At 37.5% G+C, this 27,866-nt stretch overlaps 1 protein-coding gene across 1 annotated transcript in view; it reads right to left on the bottom strand.

Moving 5' to 3' along the window:
- The window catches only part of LOC118836906 (fibroblast activation protein alpha), a 91,281-nt gene that overhangs the window by 29,607 nt on the left and 33,808 nt on the right, over positions 1–27,866 (bottom strand). Inside the window, exons 11-18 of the mRNA XM_036744013.1 lie at positions 23,549–23,652; positions 20,733–20,868; positions 17,927–17,971; positions 10,819–10,923; positions 10,650–10,720; positions 8,144–8,197; positions 6,021–6,145; positions 701–748 (exon numbers count right to left, since the gene is read on the bottom strand). Of these exons, the coding sequence (XP_036599908.1) occupies positions 701–748; positions 6,021–6,145; positions 8,144–8,197; positions 10,650–10,720; positions 10,819–10,923; positions 17,927–17,971; positions 20,733–20,868; positions 23,549–23,652 (688 nt within the window). The remainder of the gene's footprint in view (positions 1–700; positions 749–6,020; positions 6,146–8,143; positions 8,198–10,649; positions 10,721–10,818; positions 10,924–17,926; positions 17,972–20,732; positions 20,869–23,548; positions 23,653–27,866) is intronic.

Raw genomic sequence — 27,866 nt, forward strand, 5'->3', positions numbered from 1 at the left:
GCTCCAATCCACCCTTCATCATGCTGCCAGGCTAATCTTTGTGGACCAATCTGATTAAGCCACTCACCTGCTCAAAAATCATGAAAGTTCCCTATTTCCTACTGTTTTTCATTTTGGACTCTTTTGTTTGAAATTTAAAGTCCCCAATACTCTGTCACCATCCTACTTTTCCAGCCTTATCTCAGGTTATTTCTCCCCACATACTCTGTAATCTGGCCTACCTAGATGACTGTTTGCCTCTGACCACAACCTGAATTATCCTATCTGCATCTGTTCAAGCGGCAATTGTTCTCCAAATGTTGACTCTCTGTCTCCTTTTGCTAAATGAATTCCTACTCACTCTTTACAGCCCGGTTCAAAAGCCACATCCTCCATGACACTTTGCCTAATTCCCCCACCAGTGATATCCTTTCCTCTTGGCCCTATTACAGGACTTTGTTTGCAACTGTGTATTTCATTGATCAAGTATCACTGCACATTACAGTTCATCTGTGTTTGTATTTTATCCTTTAAATAAGTTGTAACATTTAGGAAGCCAGGAATTGTATTTTATCTGAACTTTGACTCTCCCCCAGCCCAACGTTTGGCACAGAATAAATGCTTAATTAAAAAAAAATCTTGGACTATAGCATTTTACAATGGGGTATGTTGACTATAGGCTCAAGGAAAATAACACAATATAGAATGCAAAATAAAGTACCTTGATCACTGTGGCCATCATGCAGGGTGGCAATAGGAACACCAGGGCCTGCATGCAGAATAAAAACAAAGACAAAGATTTATAGTTAAAGCATTGCTCAATTTTAAACAAAAAATTTGGCATTTGGAGATAACTTTGATTTGTCTCAGGGTTGCATGCATCCTTTCATTTTGCAGTTATTTTTTTTTTCCTGTAGAGAGGTAAACATCACCTTTAAAAATACATTTAAAAAACACACGAGATCGGAGCTCCATCAAAGAAAAAGATTGAGAGAAAAGTGGCTTTTCCTGTACTTCCCAAGAGTATTTCTTAAGAGTTAAGGGGCTGTTACTAAGGTGACACCAGAAGTAAAAATGTCAAATGGACTTCTGGGAAGGTGTCATATCATATTGGTTAAGATGAACGGTTTCTATGTGGTGACGCTAACATCAAATAATCTTCGCAACAGTGCTCAGGGTGGGTTTTCATTCTGGAACACTTGCTTCTCTGCTTAGTTAATTTCTGTGAGTCCAGCTCACCGTCTTTTTTCTTTAATGTAAAGACAAAATTCACAAAGGAATCTAAATTTTTCCCACTCAAATACATCCATTTTTCACATTGAGATTGTAACTCTCCAAATTAGATTGTGAGGTTGAAGCTAAGTAACTGTGTACAGAATTTAGCAATTCATTGTTGGTATATAAATGTTGAGGTTAATGATATGCCAACTTCATTTATTGTACAATAAAATACTATGGGATTAACAGGTTAATTGGATATTTTCAGATGGGCATGGGTTAAATGCCAATAAAAGTCTATTTGGGATGAATGAAGGAGGCATCTATGAAGTATATAGGATTTTCTTAATGTATTTTTAAGGCTTTCTCTTAAAAATGATAAACTGAAATTGTTACTTTTTTTTCTTGTCAATCAGGTCATAAAGAGGAGGGAGAAATAAACATGAATTCCTAGAACCTAGGCTACCACTTTCGTTCTGTATGATTTCTGTGGGTTGTGACAGATAGCATAACATTATACCTCTAGGTTATAAGAGAGGGGCAAGACTTCGTAAAACCCAGGAGTGTGGAACTTTGAGCCAGTAGCCTCTTAAGTTCTCCTAGGTTTCCTTTAGGCCCTTGATAATTTGGAAGGGGAGGAGCAGGGTGCAGTAATAGCTGACATTTATATAGGAATTTAAGGTGTCTATACATTATCTCATGTAACCCTCCTAACGACCTTGTGAGGTGATAGCTGTTACTATCCCAAAACAACCCTGTTAGCGAGACACTATTTTACCAACGAGGAAAGCAAAGCTAAAAGAGAGCGTGAGTGATTTATTAGTAAAATATCTGAACCTCGGTCTACCTGACTTCAATTCTGGTGCTCTAGTGAACAAAGATAGACTCCATCTGCAGGCGTAACCACGATGGTACCATTCTTCCACTCACAGATCTTGAAGCAGCTCCCTCTTTAGAATGTTCTACTGATATTAGCATCTAATTATTTTTAGTAAATAAGGCAGTCAACTAGCATTTATTAAGTGCCTACTACTCCGCTGTGCTAAGTGCTGGATACAAAGAAAGACAAAAATAAAACAAACAAACCCAGTCTCTGCTCTCAGAGAGCTTATGGTCTGATGGAGGAAATAATAGGAATGATAATGGCTGGCATTTATATAGCACTTTAAGGATACAAAGCACTTTATCAATATTATCTCGTTTTATCCTCACAACAAACTTTGGGTATAAGTAGGTGCTATTCTTAGCTCCATTTTACAGAAGAGGAAACTGAGGCTGAAGGAGGTTAGGTGACTTACCCAAGGTCACACAGCTAGTAAGGGACTAAGGCTAGATTTGAACTCTGGTCCTTCTGACTCCAGGTCCAGAGCTCTAACCAGTGTGCCACTGACCTGTCCTAATAGTTAGAACTAATTATCAGTGTGATTCGCCAACATACGTGGATCCTCCAACTAGGATTTCTTTCCCTGATCCTTGTGAACAGGTAAAAGTTACAAGTTTAATGATTCTTAGATCTTCTTCCAGTCCTACATGGGTTTTTCCTACACTGGCACAGTGAATCATTTTACTGTATTTGCAAAAACACCAGATGAGGTGGTGCTTTCCACATGGTTCATTTTTTTTGCCAAATATAAAATTACCATACTGAACAGGAAGCGTGGGTAGTGGTAAGAGCACTGAGCTAGGACCGCTGGGTTCTAGTCCTGGCTTTGTTACTAACTTGCTACGCGGCTTTGTGCTGAAGTTTTCTTAGCTATAAAAAGGTAATTAATGAGACTTGCTTTACTTACCTCACAGGGGTGTTCTAATGATAAGAAATAATAAATACAAAGATGAACTAAAAAAGGAGTGAAAAAGATATGCTGTGTATGTGTAGATATAGTCTAGATGTTCCATTTTCTGATGTTTTTCAAACGTGGTATAAATGGAAAGATAATTATCCCAGGAGTCAGGAGACCAGGATTCCAATCCAATCCAATCCAATCTGTCACTGACTAGTTGAGTGACCACGTGCACGTCAGTCTATTTGTCTTGGACTGATTTTTCTTATCTCAGAAATGAGGGAGTGAGACTAGATGACAAAGCTCTAAAATTTTATGAGTCTGTGAATTAGAGTAACTAGCACGTAAAGAGTTTACAGTTTATAAAGAACTTATTTATGCCTTCTCTGATCTGATCTTTCTAAAAATCTTACAGATGAAGAAACTGAGGCTCAGTGAGCATCAGGTGACTTGTCCATGGTCCTGTTAGCTGGGATTTGAATCCAGGCCTTTCTAACACCAAGTTCAGCACTCTGGACCATTGCCCTCTCTTACTAAGTTCCACAAAAGGAGGCACTACTTTCAGGATATTAGACATAAGGTGGGACAGGCAAGTGATATATGCCTTGAGAGATCACAGTATATTGGACATGGTTTTGAAGAGCTGGTTCTAAAGTCCAAAATATTTTTAAAAACAGTTATTTTATGAAAACATTTCATGCAAATTGGCATATTCTCTCATGCTGAAGGGAATATTTTGGGGCAGAATTTTTATTTACTCTCATGTACTCAAAATGGTCCTTAGACTTACTGCATGTGACTCTTCTCTGGCTTAGCTGTGTGACCAGGTAGGAGGCACATTACAGGCTAGTAGTGGCTTCATCCCATACTGTGTGAGTCAGTTACATTGACCTTTTCTCTACTTCTCATAAACAACTTTCCACCTCCTATTTCCGTCTTTGGTTTGTTTGTTTTTTTAATTTGTGTGTTTTGGTGAGGCAACTAGGGCTAAGTGACTTATCCAGAGTCACACAGCTAGTATGTGTCAAGTGTATGAAGCCAGACTGGAACTCAAGTCTTCCTGACTGTATCTCTCTTTGCACTGGCCATGTCATATGCCTCTCTTCTCACTTCTGCCTCATGTTTCCCAGTAAGACCCAGCTCAGGCAGTATCTTCTATATAAAGCTTTTCTTGATCATTTTTGTTTCTCTTTCATTTGGTTTATTATTAGTAGAGAATGTCTTAAATGGTTTCTACTGTAACAAATCATAGTGACCTCAGATGGATCAATCAGACTGTAGTGTGGGCTGAGGGAAAGGGTGTTGGGGGCACCCCCAGATATCGAGGATCCATATTTAATTCCCTCCTCCCCACTCAGCTTCTTTGTCCCTCTGGCCCACTGAACTGTCTGCTTCCCATCACCTGTGTTCACAGAAGTTCCCAACCCCAGATCTCCATACAATGATTATCTGGACAAAATGACCTCAACAGCACACCCCACCCCGGCCCAGGCCTGGGTAGAGAACCCCTGGGGTTTGGGTAGGGAGGGCCCCCTGAGCTCAGCAGAGCGATGGCAACATCTGCAGCACATGGGGCAGGGGATGGGAAGGAGGGAGCGACAGGGGCTAGTGCCCACCCTCCCTAACTCCTTTATGTTTAACTACATTCCATATGTTCACCTACTCCCTTTGTATTTATGCGGCATACAAACCTTATGTGTACTTACCTTCCTCCACGCTAGTAGGTATTATTTTATTCTTTATACTTGTCCCCTACCCAGCACCTGGCACTTTACCTGACACATAGTAGGCACTTAATAGATATTTTTGATTGATTGACGCTGGGAACTAAAGCAAACCCAGTGGTCCCTTGAATAAAGGTAAGATTCTCAATCAACCCTGGGGTTCCATTTCTCAGACCTCCGAGAGAAACTCCCTGTTGTACTTTTTTGTTTCCTTAGTAAGGGAAGAGGGAGAAGGGAGGAAACATTTACATAGTGCCTATGGTATACCAGGCAATGTGCTAAAAACTTTAAAAACATTATCTGGTTTGATCCTCACAATTCTGGGAGATACGTGCTATAATTATTCTCATTTTACAATTGAGGAAACTGAGGCAAACAGAGGTTAATTCCATGACTTGCCCAGGGTCCCAAGCTAGTTAGTATCTGAGGCTGGATTTGAACTTAGATCTTTCTGACTCCAGATTCAGTACACTATCTAATGTACCATCCTTCACGGCCCTTAGCAAGTTTTAGGTCAACACGAACAGACCTACTATAGATCATATCAAGGAGAATCAATCAGAGGGTAAGAGCATCCATAGCACTCAGGTTGGGAATTCACTAGAAGCTTCTTGTGTCATGTGAATTCTTAATCTGCTTTTCAAACCTTATAGCGTCTAACTTCTTAGGGTATCTCTTTATGGGTTTTGTGACATGTTTCTTTGCTTGTCAAACAGGCTATTAGTGATGTGTGAATAGAATATTGGAGGCCAGAAAATGCTATATGTCAGGAAAATATTTATATCATGTAGACACATCCTATGGCATCGATTTGCTGTGAGTTGTCTGATAGAAGGGAATAGTTTCTCTGTTGGAAATCCAAATGTAATCTCTTACAGGTGCAGTTAAAATATGCATAAACATACATATAAGACTAGAGGGTGTCTCAGAACTTCCAAGGTCACAGTTTTATCTTCCACTTTCGGGCAATCTGGTACCAGAACAATCCAAGAAAGAGGTTTGTTCTAGAACAGGAGTTCTTAACCTATTCTGGGCCATGATCTTTTTTGGCAGTCTAGCAAAGCCTAAGAACCTCTTCTTAGAATGATGATTTTAAATGCATAAAATAAAAATATAGAGGAAAAGGAAACCAATTATATCGAAATACAGTTATCAAAATATCTTAAGTTTTAAGTTCAGTAAAGATCCCTTGTCTAAAGGTTTGTCAAGAAGTAGTTTACAGCATTTCCTTGGGTAACCCAAATCCAGGAGCCATTACATCAGGAAACTCTTTTTACACAGGGTCAATCCCATTGGCTCTGCCAGTTACTTTACATACCATAGCACATAAGTGAATAGTACTTAGCGAAGTTGCTGAAACTTGCTGAATAGTATTGGCATCTTTCTTTCCTTAGAACACAAGTGAGGCACTGTTTCCTTGGAGGATAGTTTCCAATGCTAATTCTAGGAGGAAATTAAAATAACATGAAACTAAAGTTTTTCAATTGTTTTTATCCAAATGTATTGCATCATGTAAAGCACCTAATTTAAATATCAAGACACCAAACCCACTCCATTTTCAACTGCCAATATGGCTTTTAGTGATTTCTAAACAATACTTTTTTTTTCTATAGCCTGATTTATATCTGGGCCAGTATAAAACTTGATGATCGTAGGGTTATAGATTTAGAGCTGGAAGTGAACGTATAGGCCATCTAGTACAAGTCTTTCTTATGAGGAAACTAGCGTCCTGGAAAAATTAAATGTTTTTGCTTATGATCACACAGGTAAGCATCCAAAGTAGGTATTCTGATATTCAGGCATTCTGAAGCCCTTTGGCAGTTAACATCAGGGTGAGAGAATGCTCAGACTGCTCCATGATCTTAGATTTTCTGAAATATTCAGGGTGCTGACCAGTTAAGGATTGTGATCTCTCCTCTTCAGACAGTTTCACAATCAGTTCAAACATATTCTTTCTTGTTCTATATTTGTGCATAGAAATCTACAGAAAATCAGCTGGGAGTGGAATGAGAAGAGCACTAGGCAGGTTGTAAAATTAGAAAATTATCAGAAAATTCTGCCCGTGCTCTCTTCCTCTGCTTCCCACCCCTCATTGTGGAGTATCTTGGCTCACCTAATGGCTGATTTGCAATGTGCCTTCTCATCTCCTCTCCTTACTCCTTTCTTCTCCTCCAAAGTAAGCCCCGTGTAGTGGGCAATAAGATCCTTATACTCTGGCAAGAAGGGCTCTTGTCCCAGTGAGCTTTGGAGGATAGCAGCAGTGACGTGTCCCAGACCCAATCCAATGACTCCGGCCTATGATTACTCAGAGACCTTACCAACCTTACCATTAACCCCTGATTTTAAAATAGGCAATACTTGTGACCTAAGTGGGATGTCACTGGTGCCCCTGGATACCCTGTCCACTTTGGGATTTTTGGCTTAGACTCTGAGGGATGGCTGCAGTAACTGCCTTCAGGGACCTCACTGACTTTCACTACCTTTCCAGGGCCCTGAACAAGGGAAGAGGCTTTCTAGTTCAGGGACCCATGCCCCCTCACTCCTGAGGGGTTGAGGGGATAGTTGGAGTGGCCCCTGCAGTCTGCCTGGACACCTCATACAGCTCCATAGCTGAAGACACTAACTCTGGGATCTGCACATTGAAAGTGGGAGCCCTGTGCCCCCATGGAGGCAGATCTGAGACCACAGAAAAGCCAATTGCATCATCCTTCACCAGGCTGTGACAGAGATGGACCCCCTCAGAGCACCCTGAATCCCTGTCGACCTCACCTGAACACTGAAGAAACATCTAGATGTTCACTGATTGGACAAGAAACAAATATAGAAATATCTCTTAACCTATTATAAATCTGTATCAATAAATCAGCATGCCTCATGTGGGCCCTTTACATTCATAATACATTTTAAAATCATTATAGTATAGACAAGGGCCCCGCAAAAAAGTATTTACTGTTCTTCCCCATCTCTCTCCTTGCTCCCAACATATACAGATCCAGGGGCAGTCTGCAGACCCTCTAAACATGTACTGATTGCTGTAGAACCAAGAGAGGAGGCAGGAGACACAGTTCAATTTGTATAGACCTATAAATGTAACTATTGTCTTTTCCATTAGAAACAGGGACTATTAGGAAACAGGGACACTTTTGTCTCTCTATCCCCAGTGCTTAGCACAGAGCTTGGAACATTTTGGCATGTAATACACTTGTTGATTTATTGAAGATTATTTATTTTTGAAAATGTACCATTTTGAGCTGAATTATTTTTATTGCTTTTTCTCCCTATGGCCCCACCCTACTCTTCTGCTTGTTTATTTTTTATTCCTTATCTATGATTTTTTTTTATCTTTTTGTTCTTTTAATTATTTATTGTTATGGTGTCCTGGCATAGATTTATTCAAACATCTGTGGATGTAGATAATGAAGAGAATCAAGCAAATTTTACCTATAAATATTCCTCCTCCCAGGGTAGTCTTCAAATTCATTACTAGAATAGAACCTGTAAATATATTCAAAAATCATAAAATCCACATTTGATTTAATAGTACAGAGCAATGTTAGTGATAACATAGTTAATTTTTATCTGGTTTTCTATTAACCAAACTCTTCTTTAAACTCTGTTCCTATAAGGTATAATTGGATGGTTATTTTGAGATCATAATGGTGCTGCTGAAACCTTTAATGATTTTAAAGTGATTGTTGAGCCATCAAAGTGCCAGGTGGCACAGTGTTAGGCCTGGAGTCAGGACAATCTGAGTTCAAATCCAGTCTCAGATACTTAGTAGCTTTGTGACCCCAAATCACTCGAACTTTGCCTCCTTTTCCCCACCTATAAACTGGAGATAATAATAGTACCTACCTCTCAGGGTTGTGGGAATCAAATGAGATATTTGTAAATTACTTAGCATAGTACTTGGTAGATGGTAGCCACTATACAAATGGTAGCTGATATTGTGATCATCATCATTATTATTAATTATTATTATATAGAATAAGTTACACTAGGTAATGCCTTGAATATTTAACTTCAAATAAATTTGCTTTAAATGTTTTGATATGTTATGTTTATGACATACATAAAGTGTTCTGAAAGGCTCCTGAGACACCTTGTCTAATAAAGCACTCAATTGCCGGGGACAGATGATAAGCAATGTAGGGGTTTAAAGAAGGAAGAGTTCTGTGAGGGTTGGAGTCTTAGAGCAAGACTTGATGGAGGAGGTGAGGTTTGAATTTGGACTTGAACAATGGAGAGGATTTGATCATATAGGGAGAAAAAGCAAGAATATTTCAGATTCATCAAATAGCCTGAGCAAAGTCACAGGGTGTGACATATATAAGAAGCGATAAGACTAGATGAGAGTAGAAGATAATATGTGAAGGAGCAGCATGCGATATTTGAATAGGTAACGTAGGGTCAGTTTGTGGAGGACCTTGAATGCCAAACTTAGGAGTATGGCCTTGATTTGATAGACAACAACAAGGTATTACAGATTTTTGATGAAGGGATCACAAAATCAATACCTTATGTGGTTGATGATAAATTGAAGAGAAGAAAACCAGTTAGGAAACTGTTGTAGTCGTCTACTTGGGAAGTAATAAAGGCTTAAATGAAATAGGTAGCAGTGAAAACTGAATGAACACTCTGAAGAACACCCCATTCTCATAATAGTTAAGAAAAATCCCTTCCATGGAACCTTGATAAAGAGGGAAAGCTGGAGTCAAGGGATGGCCATGTGGAAAACAGTAGAAGTTTGAAGGAATTGTCATACAAATGTATTTTCTTGCATGGGTTTACAATAACTTGGCTCTCTGCCCTATGATTTAAGTTTGTTATTACCAGTAATTGTTAGAAGTAATGACTAATTTGCCCAGATTATAAAATGCCAAAAGGGAAATGTTACCTAACAAAGGTTCTTTCTGAAAGAAAATATTCCTTGAGTATTTATTTTAAAAATATTCCTTTTTTGATAGGCATCATGGCAAAATGGAGAGAGGACCAGCCTTGGTGCCAAGAAGACCCAGGATCAAAACCTACCTTTGTCTTAAGTGAGCTGTATGTGCATGGGTAAGTGATGTAAATTTGCAATTCCCCAGGTAATTCTCTAAGATTGTAAATCACAGGTGAGTTATTGATCTGCATTGGTGAAATGCTTCCAAACCAGGAGGTAGGAATGAATAGGCCCTTAAAATCAGCGATCGAGGCCCAAAACAAAACAAAATAATAATTGCTAACATTCACATAGCATGTTAAGGTTTCCAAAGTTCTTTACAAATATTATCTCATTTTATCCTTATAACAACCCTGAGAAGTAGATGTGATTATTAGCTACATTTTAAGATGAAGAAACTGAGGTAGATAGTGATTAAGTGACTTACCCAGGATCACACAGCTGGTGAGTGTCTAAGACCGGATTTGAACTCAGGTGTTCCAGATTCCAGGTCCAATGCTCTATCTATTGTGCCACCTAAAGGCCTCTAAATAGAAATTATAGCTTTTTCTATATGGCTTCAGAGGAGAAAGATAAGATCAATGTGTGGAATCAGAGTAAATATTTAATAATTGCTTGTTGATTGACAGAAATTACAGGGAGTCAGATTTTGGTTCAGGAATGAAGAATTTCCAAACAATTAGCCCTGTCTAAAAGTCAAATGAGCTGCTATTTGAGGTAATAAGTTTCCTGTCACTGGCAGTGTTCAAGTGGAGATTACATGACCAGTTGTCTGAGGGTTCATCCACCAGGTGGAGGAGCTTGTATCAGTGACCTCTTTGGTCCCTCCAGCTCTGAGATTTTTAGACTCTGTGGCAGCTGCCCACAGAATGCTAAACTATGACAAGGAACCAATCAATCTCGAAGGGTATAGACTAAAAGAAACCAGGCGGTAGCATTTTTAGCTCAGTCTTAACACCAAGAAAAACACAAGCCGCACATCGTGCTATACAGAATACTCACAGTGAATCCTGCGTTACTTTGAATATGTTTATGGCCTCCCATTTGCCACTTGTAATTTGTATCGCATTTTCCTATAAAAAGACAAACATTATGTTCTGTAAATCTCAGTGTTATTTGAGCAGCCTCAAATGAATGCTCTCTGAGGAGCTAGTTCTTGGAAGGAACGTACCACAGTGTCATTGATGTAGTGAATGTGTTTGTAACCGTCCTTATCACTAAATATTTTGTAGTATGAAATGCTGTCATAAGCAAAAACAGGTGCTGAGACAAAGAACTGAAAGATACGAACAGAGATTGCGGTTAAATCAGAAAGAGCTGGGAATAAAGACCATTTCTTTAGTGGGCACTTAGGTTTACAGCCATTAGAATCCATTGCCTTCCCTGGTCATCAGAGATACTGTTTGTCACATACAGAGAATTTTTAGTAATGGTTTTTCAACTGTTAGCCATACATGACCACTAACTTGCTCCTATTTTCTAGTTATTAAACTCCCGTGTTTGTGACATTTTAATCATTTTACATTATATTCTATTTTGGTACTTTGAAATGTGAATTTAAAATTTAAATACATTTACCTGTCTAACAAACATGTTACTCAGTCTTCATTAAGGGCTTTCAGGTCATTTAGTTTGCTGGTCACATCATGAAAATAGTTTTGAAACATCAAAATAAGCGGTAGTCTCTGCTGTTTGGGGAGGCTGAGGATGGTGGATCATTTAAGTTCCAGAATTTTGAACTACAATAGGGCTAAAACCAATAGGCCTTCTGCAACTAAATTCATAACCAATATGGTGAGCCCCTGGAAATGGAGAGCCACCAGACTGCTTAAGGAGGAGAGAACCAGCCAGGTCAGAAAAACAGAGAAGGTTAAAGATTCCTTTATTGGGATTGGGCTCATGAATATCTTTTGTACTTCCAGCCTGGGTGAGATAGAGAGACCCAGTCTCAAACAAAACCAACCAAACAAAAAACATGAAAACACTGAAGACAATGGGCTATAGTTCTTTTTTTGTGTGTGTGGTGAGGAAGGCAGGGCAATTGGGGTTAAGCGACTTGCCCAAGGTCACACAGCTAGTAAGTGTGTCAAGTATTTGAAGCCGCCTTTGAACTCAGGTCCTCCTGACTCCTTGGCCAGAGCTCTACTCACTGTGCCACCTAGCTGCCCTCAGGCTATAGCTCTTACAGGGCCATCTGGTAACCTGGTACTTTTTCATACTGTTATAATTGTCTGGGGCAGCTCTTACTCTGCCTTGTGGCTGCTGGGAATTTTCTATCCCATAACCCACTCCTGCAGGACACAGGGAGACTTAAGGTTGCTGAAAATTATTGGGTTTGGGGATAGATTAGGAATATCAAAGATATCTCATTTTCTAGGAATTCTAGATTGATAGTTCCACCTTGGGTACAAAATGGTACTCCTTGTTCTTCTAGTAATGGGGGTCAGGGATAATTGAATTCCATAGCAAGTTAGCTTCTAATTAAAGTGTACCTAAGAAGCAAAATGGCCCATAGATAATATTTTAATGCTAAAACTACCACCTTCCTAGTAAATTCAGAGTTAGGAGGCTAAGAGCAATAAATCTGCCATTGTTACCTGTGCAGTAGTAGCTGGGGGGCAATTAGATGGCACCACAGTGCATAGAGTGCCACACCTGAAGTGAGGAAGACTCGAATTCAAATCCCACCTCAGGCACTTACTAGCTATGTGACCCTTAGCGAGTGACTGAATCTTTGTCTGTCTCAGTCTCTTCAACTGTAAAATGGGGATAATGATAACACCTAACTCACAGAATTGTTCCAAGGATCAAATGAGATAGTATTTGTAAGGTACTTAGCATGGTACCTGGCACATAGTAGGCACTTATTAATGCTGTCTGGCCTTGGGCAAATTACTTAACCTTTCTGAATCTCAAATATGTACATCTAGAAGTATTGGGTTTGGAGTAGATGACCTCTGAGGTCTTTTCCATTTCTAAATCTATGATCCTAGGATGGCCAGGTTACTTAGTCCTTTACTTGGCCTCAGAAATGTCTGTTGTTGCGGTTTTGTGGCCATCATCTCATGATTGAGGTCTTCTGGTATGGTTGGTCTTCATTTTGCGATATGTAATCCCCACTGAGCCAAATCATGGAAATTCCTTGTTTATGACTTCACTATAACTCTTAATAGAGTAACTCTTAACTCTGAAGAGAGATTCCTCAATTTCAAGAACGGAGGCTCTTTACAAATCAGCTCCATCATCAAAATCAAGACCCATGGCTTACTACTAAGTTCTTTTAAATGTTTATTGCTCTCTTTTTCCATTGATTTCCAAATATAATGCCTCCCTTTCATTCCGAAGAGCTATCTCTTGTAACAAAGAATTTTTAAAAAAAGAAAAAAGAGAAAGAGAAAGAGAAAAAAAGCATTGACTTGAATACCAAATGGTCTCAAAATATTTCAGGACATTCGGTGGTAGAGATGAGCAAAAGATTTTTTGTAGCCCTTTCAGCGAGTTATTTCTCTGAGGAGGTGAAAAAAGTACTGTTATAACTTCATGATGCGGTTCAGTGAAAAATGGTGTAGAGCTTGGTGCCAAGAATTAACAGTCGGGAAAACAGGAAGAGCATTTATGTTAAGCAAAGATTGTGTTATCTTCTTCACTTTTTCCAATGCACACATCTAAGTAAATAATACTTTAGGTGAGCAGGTAACTCAGGTGCAGTAAAGAGAGTGTGAAATATTTATGAGTTCACATTTGGAGAGCAGGAGCCCGTAATGCATTTTGCATTAAAGGTGGCTACCCAATGAGTCACACCTGTGCCCTAGATAAGCACCCAGATCAAGCTCTCACTCGAAGCAAACCGTGACACAGCCTCTTCATTTGAGTCATTTGTCAGGGTCAAATTTCTTGATAATTTGTGCATCTGGATATAAAAGTTTATGAGCCTTTATTTATTACTTGCTTGCTAAGGAGGAGTGCTTCCACATGGCATGGCTCAAGATTGTAGTTGATACAAGTGAAGGAAAGAAACAAGAGAGGTAAAAGTCCTAGTGCTTTCAATCTAATTAATGACTAACCTCAGTCTACATCCAATCAAAATGAGGCTTGGAAACATCCAGAAAAATATCTACTTTGCTTAAATCTAGAGGCTTTGTTGGAAATATAAGCCAGGTAGTGTTTTGTGTCAATTATCAAAATATTTCATTGACCTAAATATTATACTTCAAGTCTTTTTTTTGTTGCAATTGTTCAGTCATTTCAGTCATGTCCAACTCTTCACAACCCCATTTGAGGTTTTCTTAGCAAAGATCCTGGAGTGATTTGCCATTTCCTTTTCCAGCTCATTTTACAGGTGAGGGTTAAGTGACTTGCCCAAGGTTACATAGGTAGTAAAAGTATGAGGCTGGACTTAAACTCAGGTCTGTCCTGACTTCAGGCCCAGCACCCTAGTGACTGCACCACTTAGTTGCCTTCTCTCCAAATTCTAGATAACTTGACTAATCTCCCCCTCTTTTTAGGTTGTTGCCGTAACAATAAAACAACCTACTAAAAAGTTGAAAAAAAGTAATAACCTAGATTTTTGTTGCTTGTTTTTCCTCCAGTACAACACCAAGAAAGTAGCTGGTTTGATACTTTTGCTCTGAATTGTTCGATATTTTACTAATCCCAAATAGGGATCTTGGATAACATAGAGCTACACGGCAAGAGTCAGGAAGACCTAGCTGAAATCTAGCCTTAAACACTTATTATAGGTATGTGACCTGGGCGTATCCCTTAACTTCTATTTCTTTTAATTTCCTCATAAATATAAATATATAATAGGACCATCTTCCAGAGTTGTTGCAAGGATAAAATTAGATAATATTTGAAAAGTGCTTCGTAAACCCTGAAGAGCTATGTAAATGCTAGCTATCATCATCATCTCATCATCATTAATGGAAGGAGCCCTGAACCAGCAAGCAAGATACTTGGTTTCAACTCTTGACTCTATGAAAGCTGTCTGACCATATATCAGTAACTTAATATATGAGTCATTTTCTCATCTGTCAAAAGTAATGTAACATAAAACGATGGCTTTATATTCACTCACCTCTAAGGTCCATTCTAATGATAAAATTTTATGCTGCATCCTAAAGAAACATCAACTAAGATAATTTGAAAATGTATAATAGGAAATAGTACATTGCTATGAAATATATTTCAATGTACACACACATACACGTTATATACACATATATGTATATACACATACAATATGATGGTGGGGTGATGATATACTGGGTTTGGAGTCAGAATTCTTGTTCCAATTCTCTATGATTCTCTAGGCAAGTCTTTTCTGGAATTCAGTTTTCTCTTTTGTAAAATGAGAATGTGGGACTAGGTGACTTAGGAGGTATCCTCTAGGTCTAAATCTGTGATCCTTTCCATCTTTCCTTGAGAGGGTAAATATAATTAGAAGTTTCTGAAATCCAAAATTCTGTCTCTAATTGATGAATGGCCAAAGGATATGAACAGGCAGTTTTCAGAAAAAGAAATCAAAAAGCTGTTTTTAGTCATATGAAAAAATGCTCTAAATCAAAACAACTCTGAGGTACTACCTCACATGCATCAGATCGGCTAATGTGACAGAAAAGGAAAATGACAAATATTGGAGGGAATATGGGAAAATTGGGACAGTGATGCACTGTTAGTGTAGTTCTGAACTGATCCAACCATTCTGGAGAGTAATTTGGAACTATACCTATACTATAAAACTGCACATACCTTTTGACTGAGCAATACCACTGCTAGGTCTGTATGCCAAAGGGATTTTTTTTTTGAAAAAGGGAGAAGGATTTATTTGTACAAAAATATTTATAGAAGTCTTTTTGTGGTGGCAAAGAATTGGAAATTAAAGGAGTGGCTGAACAAGTTTAGGTATATGATTGTAATGGAATACTATTGTGTTATAAGAAAGGAAGAGCAAGAATGATTTCAGATAAAAAAACAATATGCAAAGACTTTACATGAACTCATGCAGATTTAAAAATCTGGAAGGACTTATTTGAATTGCTACTAAGTGAAATGAACATTACTAGGAGAACAATGTATGAAGCAACAGCAATATTATCAAGATAATCAACTGTGGAAGATCTAGTAACTATGATCAGTACAATAATATATCTGAATTACTACTCTGAAGGACTCATGATGAAAACTACCATCTACCTCCAAAAAGAGAATTGATGGATTCAGATTGTATATTAAAACATATTTTCCCCTTTTTTCATTTTCCTTGCTTTTCTCCCCAGAAAGTGGCTATTGCAAAAATATGTTTTGCATGATTTCATGTGTATAATGGATATTATATTTCTTGCCTTCTCAATAAGTGGGGAAAGGATGGAAGTAGGGAAAGAATTTGAATTCAAAATAAAAATGTTTAAAAATTTTTGATCTAACATTAAAAAAGATACTTCAAATTTACTTAAATAAAAATGAGTAGCTTTCTTCCCTTTGGACTGTGAACAGGGTCAAATGTGAAATAATGACATATGGAGTATGTATTTAAAAATGTAACTTCTTTTTAAACAAACATAGGGAATGTGTAATCATTTTCTGTTGTCTTTAATAAAGAGACGCCCTCATATTCTGAACTTCTGACAGGATTACTTAGGAAGTATATTTTTTACATCTGCTAAAGTTAGGAAGTCAATTTGAGAGTGACCAAGAATATAATGAGACTCTTAAAGAAGGCCATTCTTTTATTGAGATCTTCCCACTCGATATGACAAGCCCAAGAATCTTCTGTATGCAAAGCATTGTGCTGGGCACTGGGGATTAAAAGACAGATGCCACCCTAAAGTCACTTTAGGATAAAAAAATAGGTCTAGATCTGGAAGGAACCTCAATGTCCAGCTAGTCCATTTGTCTCATTTTACAGATGAGGAAATTGAGGTCCAGGCAGGTTAAGTGACTTGTGTGAACTCACACAGGTAGAAAACTTCAGAGGCAGAATTTGAACCCAGGTCCTTTGACTAAAGCCAGGAAAGTATGTCATAATGTGTAAGAGTATGAATTCAACAAAGCATCTCCTTTTTCTGAATAACTTTCTTATAGGTTTATTTGGGATGTATTGTAAATATATTAAATGGAATTTATTATATATATATATATATGAATTGGATAAATTTTTATGAAAGTGCTCTTTTATAATGGGAAAATAATCAGAAAAGCTCAATCTGAAGGTAAATGTAAGGGAAAGGTAAATAGATGCCTTTTCTATTAATTTTGGCAGATCTTCATTTATAATTTAACTGCTACCTTGCCTCTTGTAAGTTTCCATATGTACAAAGCATTTAACCCTGTGAATGATTTTTAGATCTTCATTATCCATGTATCCTGAGTTAATGTGTTAAGGGCTCTGAGTTTCCTTTATGCAGTCTAATGTGTCCACCTAGTAGATAAGCATCCTTCCTATAATATAAGCCCACTTCTGTGGGTACAAGTAACATCTTTATCCTGCTTTCTAGGGGAGTTCAAACCTGTCTTGTAATGCTTATCAGAGATAGGTGACTTCCAATGAGATACAATGGAGATAATCATAAAGCAATTTCCCCCCTGGTTCTACTTAGATCCAGGGATAAAAACTACCCAAAGAAGCTGAACAAAAAATATCACAATAAACACAAAAGATAATTTTGAGCAGTCATGAATATTAGAATACCTACCTTCCTGGTGAGTTTCATAAAAAAAAAAAACATTTTCAGTCCAGGTTGCATGGAATTTAATACAGAAAGAGCTATTTTTAAAGAACTCTCTAAAGAAAAAACTATTCTCTATAAACCACCTGTCCAATCAGTTTCCTGTAAAAATCCTATTTGCTTTTTAATACCTTATTAATCAGTCAAAACTATTAAAAATATCTCAGATGTCTGATGAATACCAGGAATCTCACATTGTTTCAGTTCTGTTAATTCTTCTCTCTTTTAAAATAATTTTTAGGTGAGTTCAGGTAGAAGAATTTAGAAATGCATTTTCAAGTGAAGAAATTAAGGTGGCATGAGGCATCTTTCTTACTTCCAATATAGCCCTAAAAACATAGAGCCTGAAATCTCATTCTGAAGATGCACTTTTCAAATTTTGAAATTATCTGGCACAAAATTACTTAAGGAATTACTTCCTTTGTGCTTTTTACCTTTAAATGTGTCTATGAAAACAAGTAATGCCAGTTTGGATACATTTCAAAAATTCCTTTGATAGCTGAGTATCTGTCAAATTTCATGAAAATATTAAGGTAAAGAGCAAAACCATACTCCACCAGCCCATCCGGTTCTGCTTTCTTCTATGTGCTGCTGGCTCTGAATAACAAAATAAGACATTAAGGATTTCATTACAATGATCATCACTAGATTTAACATTCTTAAAAATGGAAATAAAATCATTTTTATTGACTATGTGCAAGGCACTGTAGTAGGTGATTAACTTCCAATAAGAATTTGAAGATGATCTAAATGAGCATTAAAAAAATCATTTGAAGCATAGTTATATTTGAAATGTTGGCTCTTACTATAGACATTTTGTTACTTTTTTCTCTATGGCTTCCAATGTATTGATGTCTTTTCTCCCAAAGGGCAAGGACTCACGTCCATTTCAACATCCTGTGGAGATGTGATGCAATTTAAGTGCCTAGTATAGTAATTAAATAATAGCTGGAGAATAGTCATGTCTCACAGTGGGAACCATGCTAGATTGTTTCCTTCCTTAGTCTCTGAACTCTGAGGAAGGAAAAGGTTAACAATTTGTAGGTCATCCTATTTTTATACATAATCGTAAAATGGAAAATGTTCCAGTTAAGTTTTTTTAATGTAACAGTGGTAGGGTCATTTTTAAAGCACACTTATCCATAGTAAGACTGTATTTCAGTGAGATTATTACATCAAATGGATCATTTTGACATTTTTTTTCCCCATGAGTATTATCTCAGTCTGTCTTCCAGGATGGAGAGTAACTAGAACTTTTATTAAGAACCAATATTGCTAACTTTGTGATCTGGGTTATCTTGATATCTTGCTTTTCTGTCTTAGTTCAGATATATCCATTAAGTTTTATTGATATTGGTCACTTAACCCTTAAATTCTTTTATTGGTCCAATATTTTGTTAAACAGACATTTGTTGGATCACTGACAACTTGTGTGTCCTCAGATCTCTCCAAAGACTTGATCACAGAAAATTTACATTTTGAAAATGAAATGTTTCAGAATATGAACATTAGTAGACATTACCTAATCATGAGACCTTTAGTAAATTTCAGTGTCTATTTTACATACATAACATTAAAATGATCTTTCAAGATGGTCATTACTTATTAAACAAAAGTTTTAAATGTTTTCAAAAAAATATTTTTTAAAGTTGCTACACATTTTCGTAATTTAATAAATGTTTTTCTGAGGAACTTTGGTCTTTATTGCCTACCTTAAGGCTTTAAATAAATGTTATGCCTAAATGACCACAAACATCTAATCACAAACTCCAAAATGCAGTCAATATTTCTAAATGTCTATATGTTTAACATACCCTAAGCTCCATAAAGAAAATCAGAGGTTTTTCTGCTAAAGTATAATAGGAGAGATGAGTATTTTCAAAATACCTAGGGCTAACAAGAAATTGTAACCTTTCCCTGTTTATAATATTATGTTGAAACAAAGATATCTTTCCATTTTTTTTGTTGTTGTTCATCCTTTGTTCCTGAAGAGGACCAGTGACATGATGGAAAGTGAGACCAGAAAAGAAAACAATTGCTATTTATGTTCATTTGAAGCCATCAAGACCTAAACAGTGAGCTGCAGAGGCTTGGGTTGGGGCTATTGTTGGCTATTCAATGAAAGCCAGAATGATTTGGGTTTAAAGACATGTCAAATAGCACCATTTAAAACACAATGGACTTTTTAAAAGTCTGTCTTTTCAGAGCTATATTTCAAGAAATCAAAAATGAAAACTACACAGGACAAAAAGTAAATTGTCCCAGCTTTTTGAAAAAAAAATAGAAGAAGAAGGAGGAGAAGGAAAAGAAGAAATAGCAACATACCCCAACTTCTGCTCAAATTGGCAGGTTGGGTCCCCAGAGGGCAGCTACTATTTTCAGATGACATGGTAAAGACAGTTAATACAAAACTTTCTCCTAAGAACCTGGTTCACTCCTTCTGACAAATACACACAGCATCCATGGGAGGAGCAAGCTTAAACTTAGACCATAATAGTAATGAGGCTCATGTGTAAGAAATATGTGTATCTCACTTAACATTGAGCTAAAAAAAAGCTTCCAGAACATTTAAGAAAAAATTTAAGTATCTTGCAGACAAAGTAATGATTTTAAAAATATTTTTAGCTTGAGTTATTTTGACTTTTAGAGGACCTGAAATATTTTTACATGGAATTCTGATAACTTTTCCCTTGCAAAACATGTCCTGTTTTCTAGATGAAATTAAATGATTTACTTTAATTTAAAGGTTGCTTTTTTTCTTGCTTCATAAATGTTTATTCCACTTGGCCTAATGAAACATTTCTTCCTAATTAAAGATTCCATGAACATCCTTCTGCTTCCAGGTTTCCTATATCCTTGCCTTTCCTTTTTTTCTTCCTCTTCTTCTCTTTTGAATCAAACTTATAAGCCACTTCATTTCATCTTCTCCATAATCGTCTTTTTCATTATCATGTATTTGTCAAAAAGGCTCTTCTGCATCATTCTTTCCTACATTGCCCTAATTTTTTTCTTGTCTTTTATTTTTCTACCATCATTCTGTAAGATTTCATTTCTGACCTTATTTCAGTTTCAGATTCCTAACTATCCAAGTACATTTTATCCCTTTTCCATTACCTTTCTGAATTCCACTTTATGTGTATTACATTTTTAGCTTATTAGTACCTAGCATGAGTATAACTATGAACTTGTGCTATATATTATTTCAGAAAAATAGCGAATTTGTAAGCTGACTTTTTTTTGGAGAGTGCCAAGTAATCATAGCATTAAAACTAACCTTACGATAAACATTAGCTGTAGAAATCTCTGGTTTTGTATATCCATTTTAAGAAAATACAACAATGGTTTTGATGTATCATACCTTTGGACACTCCCAGTCTTGTGTGTTTTCTTCGAAGTCACATATAGACAGCACTGTAACATTTTGGACTCGTTTTAGCCATTGCAAACATATTCGTTCATCTGTTACCCATGTGAGCCAACTAAAGTAATAGTCACTGTAAATAAAACAAAATGGACAGTTATCATCATTTGGTCCAGATTGTGAAATCACAGTTATAATCATAGCAGAACATAATAATATGACTATTGTTGGCATAGCCATTTGAAAAGATGGTGTTATGGGTTGTTTATTAGATATGACAAGATCAAAGGATCGTAAATTTAGAGCCAAAAGCAATCTAAGAGGCCGTGTGGGAGAGTCTCAAGCCAAAGGATGTGGGTTCGAATTCTGCTAGGTAACTTACTACCCGATATGAGTTTGGGAAAGTCAGCTATCTTTTAAAGTCCTTTGTTTCAACTCCCCTGTAAAAGGAGAGGATTAGATCATATAACCTCTAACTTCCCTTTCAGTTTTAAATCTGTGTATAGTTCACAACCTCCTCATTCTACATGTGAGTAAAGGAAGGCCCAAAGACAGTTAAATGATTTGTCCAAAGTCACACAGTGACTAAGTGGCATTGCCAGGAAAACTGACGTCCATGGAAACTTTTACCATGCGCCTTGGATAAGCTGCCCCATGGTGAGCACAAAAAGGATGACAATGACAACACCAACAATAATAGCTAGAATGCTTATTGAGCTTAAAGGTTCGCAAAGTGCTCCATATATCCTGTCTCATTTGATCTTTACATCAGCCCTGTGAGACAGTTACTTATATAATCCCCATTTTACAGATGAAGAAACTGAGGCTGAGAGTGCCTAAGTGACTTAGGGACACATAGGTAGTAAATGTCTGAGAGGAGATTTCCTCAGTCCAGGTCCAATGCTCTATCTATTACACCAGAGATGTCAAACTAGGCCAGCAAAACTCCCCCAGTGAGGCCCAACCACATTAAAATGTAGTTGGAAATGTTTAACTAACTAAAGAAAAATATACTACAACATAGATAATGTTAATTTGTAGTTTTCTAAGTCAGTACACTGCCACAGGGCTCAGGATCCCTTTTTATTGGAAATTGACACCACTATATTATACCAATTGGTTTCCTTCAAGGAATAGTTTTTGAGGAAAGAATTTAAGAAATAATGTCAAAACTATAGATTTTATTCAGTAGGTTAAAAAACAATCAACCAAATTAGCTATTTTGGTATATTAGTTGGGGCCCTGAATTTTTTGCTTTTCAGGTTTATTTTTTCAAATTTTTCCATTTGAAATTTTCAAATTTCACTTTTCAATTGCTGTGAATTGACCAACTACACTAAAATTGTTTCATATATAGATAGAATAGGGAATGTTTTTAACAATGGAGAATATTGATGTGAAGAATCATAGAACGTTAGAATCAAAAGGGACTATAGACATCATCTAGTATAATTCTCATTCTGTAGATCAGAAAACCGAGACTGTAGAATTTGTAACTTGTCTAAAATTATGCAACTAGTTTGTGGCAGAACCAGGCCTGAAAACCTGGTATCTTGTCTCTTAATCCAATGATCTTTTCACTTGTTTTGTAAGATGGTTGATATATAATGATTAATAGTTAATTGTTCATTGATTTGCCATTAATGATTGTTTTATAAGGCATTACCATCTAAACACATAGTCTTATTTTTTTTTAAATCTATATCTGTGATTTCATACCTGTGGAGAATTCCTGGTGTGAAAATTATGCCCACTGCTCTGGATTACCAACTTTTCTTTTTGCTTTTTTTTTTGAAGCGGGGGGAGGGCAGGGCAATTGGGGTTAAGTGACTTGCCCCAGGTCACACAGCTACAAAGTATGTCAAGTGTCTTAGGCTGGATTTGAACTCAGGTCCTCCTGACTCCAGGGCCAGTGCTGTACTCACTGTGCCATCTAGCTGCCCCGATTACCAACTTTTCTGAAAGTTATATTTTTGGACAGTATTTGCTTATGGCAGTTAAGAGCTAAGTGATTTGCCCATAAGCACATAATAAATAATACAAGTTAACATTTATATAAGTTTTTCAAAGCAGTTTACAAATACTATCTCATTTTATCCTGCTAGTAAGTGTCTTGTAATCAGGTCTTTCTGATTCCAGGTCCTGTGCCTCTACACTAGTATAATCTATGTACGTGCTCACTTTTCTGACTGATGCTGTGTGTAGTTGTGAAAGAATGAGCTCTGAGTTTTTGGAAAGAATGTTTTGTTACTACTGTTCATGCAATGTTAATAAGAAGATGCTTTGATTTGAGCTTATTCTGTCCTATGGTTGATTACTAATGGTAAACACACCGATAGGAGCTCATGAACTATACTTTTCAAAGGGCAAACCGAAAGTGTACCTTGAACTTGGGATAGTCCCTCCCTTCAACCCAACCAACAAGGGTAAGTTGGGGGGGGAGCAGTCAACTCAAAGTTGTGTTATACTTAGGGAAAATTTATTTGGCATGTCTCTTGTATGACTTTTTAAAATATAGTTTCTATATGCATATGTTGTAGCCTCTATTTGTAGAATTTAAACTCTTTTAGGCTACGGACAGTTTCAGTTTTGGCTTGGTATCCTCATTGTCTAGTACATCATCAGTGTTTAAGAAATGCTTGCTGATTGTTTGAAAAGAAACTTAATGGTTACAGGGATTTGTTTATCTTCTCTATACATTAACACAGACTGACAAACCCTAGATTATAACTTTTAAAAATGAGGTACGAATCCCTTAAAATCCGAAGCACAGTAATTTCGATAAAGGTAAGAGGAATCAGAGAATACAGTACCTTGATGAAATCATTGCTGGAACTGGTACTTCTCTGGGACCTACATAGTCAGGATAAGCGGTATCAATAATAAATACCCTAACAATAGGATTTTTAGCTCCAGCCTGTCAAGACAATGAATAACAATTTATTAAATTCTATTTCTCAATAGTGTTTAAGGACACTAAGAGTGTTTCAATAGGATAGCAAAAGCGAAGCATATAATAAAATCATCATAAAACCATCTTCTTATCCCTCCCATCCCCAACACTGTTCATTTACATTTCATTTGCAGGGCAATGAGGAATGTTGCATCAAAAAGTATATACATGGAGATAACACTTGGGTGCTTAACTCTGAGTGACCTTTGATGCTTTCATACTTAAGGTATGAAAACTGCACTTTTTGGGGAGGTGAGAAAGGAAGATTCTCTTTATGTGTCACCATAGCAGATCTCTTCCTCCCAAGGGACTCTTTCACATCGACAATTATTTTTCCCTACCTGAAAAAGAAAGATCAGGGGGGCGGAGATGGAGGTTATGTATGGGAGAGACTGAAATCAGGACACTTGTGTTTGAGTGATGAAATTCAGGCCAGGACAGCTCTCACACAGAAGGATACCTGGTTGGTCCTGCTGTTGCTACACCCTTAGGAGTAGGGTAGATTTGCTTCCAAACAAAATATTCGGGAAGGTTTTATTTTGTATATGCCTTTTGGGAGGCATATGCTTACATGTGCATGCTGTCTTTTGATAGAAGGTAAATTCCTTGAGGACAGGAACAATTATATCATGGTATCCTTTGTGCTTAGTACAGTGACTGGCACATGGTTGATGCTTAATAAATACTTGTTGATTGATTGAAAAGAAAATTGTGCTAACAGTAATTTGATTGTCTTCTACTCAATATGTTAGCACAGGCTTACAGAGCCTAGCCTGCAACTTCCTAAAAAAGAAGTGTGAACTCCTCCTAAATAAAATTCAAAGTATAATAATTTCAGTAAAATAAAATGGGATAGCCCCAGGATACACAAATTTTTCCTTTTACCCCTCCTGTTGTGTCCTTCCCTCGCAATGCCCACTATCCTTCATACACAGACATTTTTTCAAGTCCTCAAATTATTTTACTTTAGTTAGAGGGAATCTTGGAGGAAAAAATCATATTTGAATCCAATAAACTTCAAATATAAAGTCTCACATTATACAATTTGGCTTGAATCAGATTCAAACATTGCTCAGCCTGTTTCAGGATTTAGGATTCAGGACCAGGTCGGCTAAGTCTTCCCACCCCTACATCCTTTGGACCGAGTTGCCTTTCCTTACGAGACCACCCTTCCACACATGCTGCCCCACTTCTGAACTTGAACTTCTCCCAAAGCTCCTCACCCCCAAGGAAACAAGGTCCTTATTTGAGCCCCAATTTCTTCTTCGATTTCCAGTCCCTTCTCTCTTCTTGGCAAAACTCAGCTTCCCTGATCTGCTCCTGCTGTCTCAGCTTTTTCAACCCTTCCTGATGTCACCGAAGCCACACGTGCTTCCATATTCAATGCCCTGAAGGCACCATTAGTTTCCAGCCTCCCATCCTGGATCTCTACGCCTACTCTCAGAGACTCTCCAATCTAGGCACATAGTTCCTGGCTGACATCATTTCACAAAAACTATTAAGTACCTCTTCAACTTCATTACATTTCACTTACTTTGTCTCAGGACAGAGTGGGTTTATTCTAAAATCTACATAAGATTCAGGGGAAAAAGGAAGTTTTTTTTTTTAATTTTGTTTTTGATACTACTTGCACTCATAGAGACAGTGTAGCCTAAAAAAGAATTTTTTTTTAAACCCAGGACAGCCCAGAGTATTTCATTGACCCCATGATGGTATTCTTTCAATGCTTAGTCTTTGAAAACAACTAAGAACAGCTCTTCTAAATACAATTCAGTTTCCATATCTAATGGAAAATTAAAATTTTTAATTCCCTTTTTCAGGTCCCCTATAAAAGTTAGGTATGAAGTCTATGAGGGTCTCAGCTCTTCTCCTATCATGGTCTCTAGGCAGTTCAGAATCATAATGAAGGGTCACTAAGCTTTGCCCAGGTCACAAATGTCCAGGCATTGCCAGCATTTGCAGTACTTCAGAAGTGTAGAAACAATACACACAGAAGCAGATGGCACAGTGTCTGGACAAGTGCCAAAATTGGTATCATGGACCGGGTTCATATTAAACCCCTGGCACTTAGCACCTGTGCCATCTCGGGCAATTCACTTAACCTTTCTGGGCCTTAGTTTCCTTATCTGTAAAATGACCTCCCATTTGACCTCTATCCCTTCCAACTCTAGATCTATAATAATGATTAGCAAAAAGAGTCAAATGAGGGAACAATAAAATGAGGTGAGACAAGTATTTAGTAAGCACCTCCAGTGTGCCAAGCACTCTCTGGGTGCCAGGGAGACAAGAACAGAGAACAAAGCAATCTATATTCACACTGAGCTTACATTCTAATGGGAGAGACAGCAGGTACATGGCTGCTGTTCAGTCATTTCAGTCGTGTCCAACTTTTCGTGACCCCATTTGGGGTTTTCTTGGCGAAGATCCTAGAGTGGTTTGCCATTTCCTTCTATATCTGTCTATCTATCTATCTATCTATCTATCTATCTATCTATCTATCTATCTAGCTATCTATCTTTCTATCTATCTGTCTATCTTTATCTATCTATCTCTATTTATCTCTATCTAGTATCTCTCTCTAGCTATCCCTATCTAGCTATCTCTATCATCTCTATCTATCTATCTCTATCTCTATTTATCTATTTGTCTCTCTCTATCTCCATCTATCTATCTGTATATCTCTATCAACCTCTATCTGTCTATCTATCTCTATCTCTACCTAGCTATCTCTATCATCTATCTCTATCTCTATTTATCTATCTTTATTTCCATCTATCTGTCTATCTCTATCTGTCAATATCTATCTATCTATCTATCTATGTCTCTATCTATCCATCTATCTACCTATCTATCACTGTTAAATACAAGGTAGTTTGGGAAGCTGGGCCCTAGGCACTGGGGGATCAGAAAAAGCTTAATCCAGAAGGTGAGAGAGTATATGAGTCAGAGGTTAGGTGGGTGGGGCAGCTAGGTGACTAGCTATGTGACCTTGGGCAAGTCACTTAACCCCAATTGCCCTGCCCAAAAAACAAAACAAAACAAAACAAAAAAACAAAACCAAAAAAAAAAACAGAGGTTAGGTAGGAGAATATTCCAGGAACTGGGGGGGAGGGGCAGACAATGCAAAAGCAAAGAGAGGGAATTCAGTAGACTGAGTGTGAGGAACAGAGATAAGGCCACTTTCACTGGACCACAGAGCAAAGAACGGGGAGTAACAACCAAAGAATCTGGAAAGAAAGTCAGTTCGGGTTGTATATAGGTCTTTAAAAGCTAAACGAAGGCATTTCTATTTTATCTTCCAGGCTGCATGGGGCCACTGAAGGTGATTGAATAGAGGACCCATATGGTCAGATCTGCATTCAGAGAAAATGATTTCTTCCCTTCTTTAACCCATCCAACCCCATTCTGTCACACCAGTGTCTGGGTGTCTCTGATTTCTCACCCTGTGACAATTGCTTTGTACCCCTCAACTGGAAATGTCTTTCATGTCAGTGACACGGGTTTGGTTTATAATGATTGTCCATAAAGGGCAGCTAGGTGGTGCAGTGGATAGAGTGCTGGGCCCAAAGACTCATCTTCCTGAATTCAGATCTGGCCTCAGACTTACGAGGTGACACAGCTAGTCACTTAACCTGTTTGCCTCAGTTTCCTAATCTGTAAAATGAGCTGGAGAAGGAAATGGCAAACCACTCTAGTATCTTTGCCAGCAAAACCTTAAATGGGGTCACAAAGAGTTGGACATGACTGAAAAGTAACTAAATAAAACCTGAGCTCAAAACTTCCTAGCTAGGGCTCTGTTGGACCCTCTATTCAATATTCCTCTCTGAGTGTAGGGAGATGGACATGAAAGCAGAGAATAATTGAACGATAGAATTTTTAAGCTAGAAAGGCCAAAGAGATTATTTAGAGATTACTTAGCTCTCTCTACTCTCTGCCATCCCCAACACACACACACACACACACACACACACACACACACACACACACACACACACACACACACACTTCATAGATGAAGAAAGTGATGCTCCTAGGGTCTACAGTTCTGTATCAAACAGCTCACCTGTCCTTATAGCTAGAGAGAATTAAGCCAGTGCCTGCCTGAGAGAAGAATCAATGAAGTCAGCATTTAGGCTTCTCTTTCCGGTTCACATTTTAAGACACTTGAAGAAGGGTTA

This window comes from Trichosurus vulpecula, chromosome 2 (assembly GCF_011100635.1).
Source record: "Trichosurus vulpecula isolate mTriVul1 chromosome 2, mTriVul1.pri, whole genome shotgun sequence".
Classification (NCBI taxonomy): Eukaryota; Metazoa; Chordata; class Mammalia; order Diprotodontia; family Phalangeridae; genus Trichosurus; species Trichosurus vulpecula.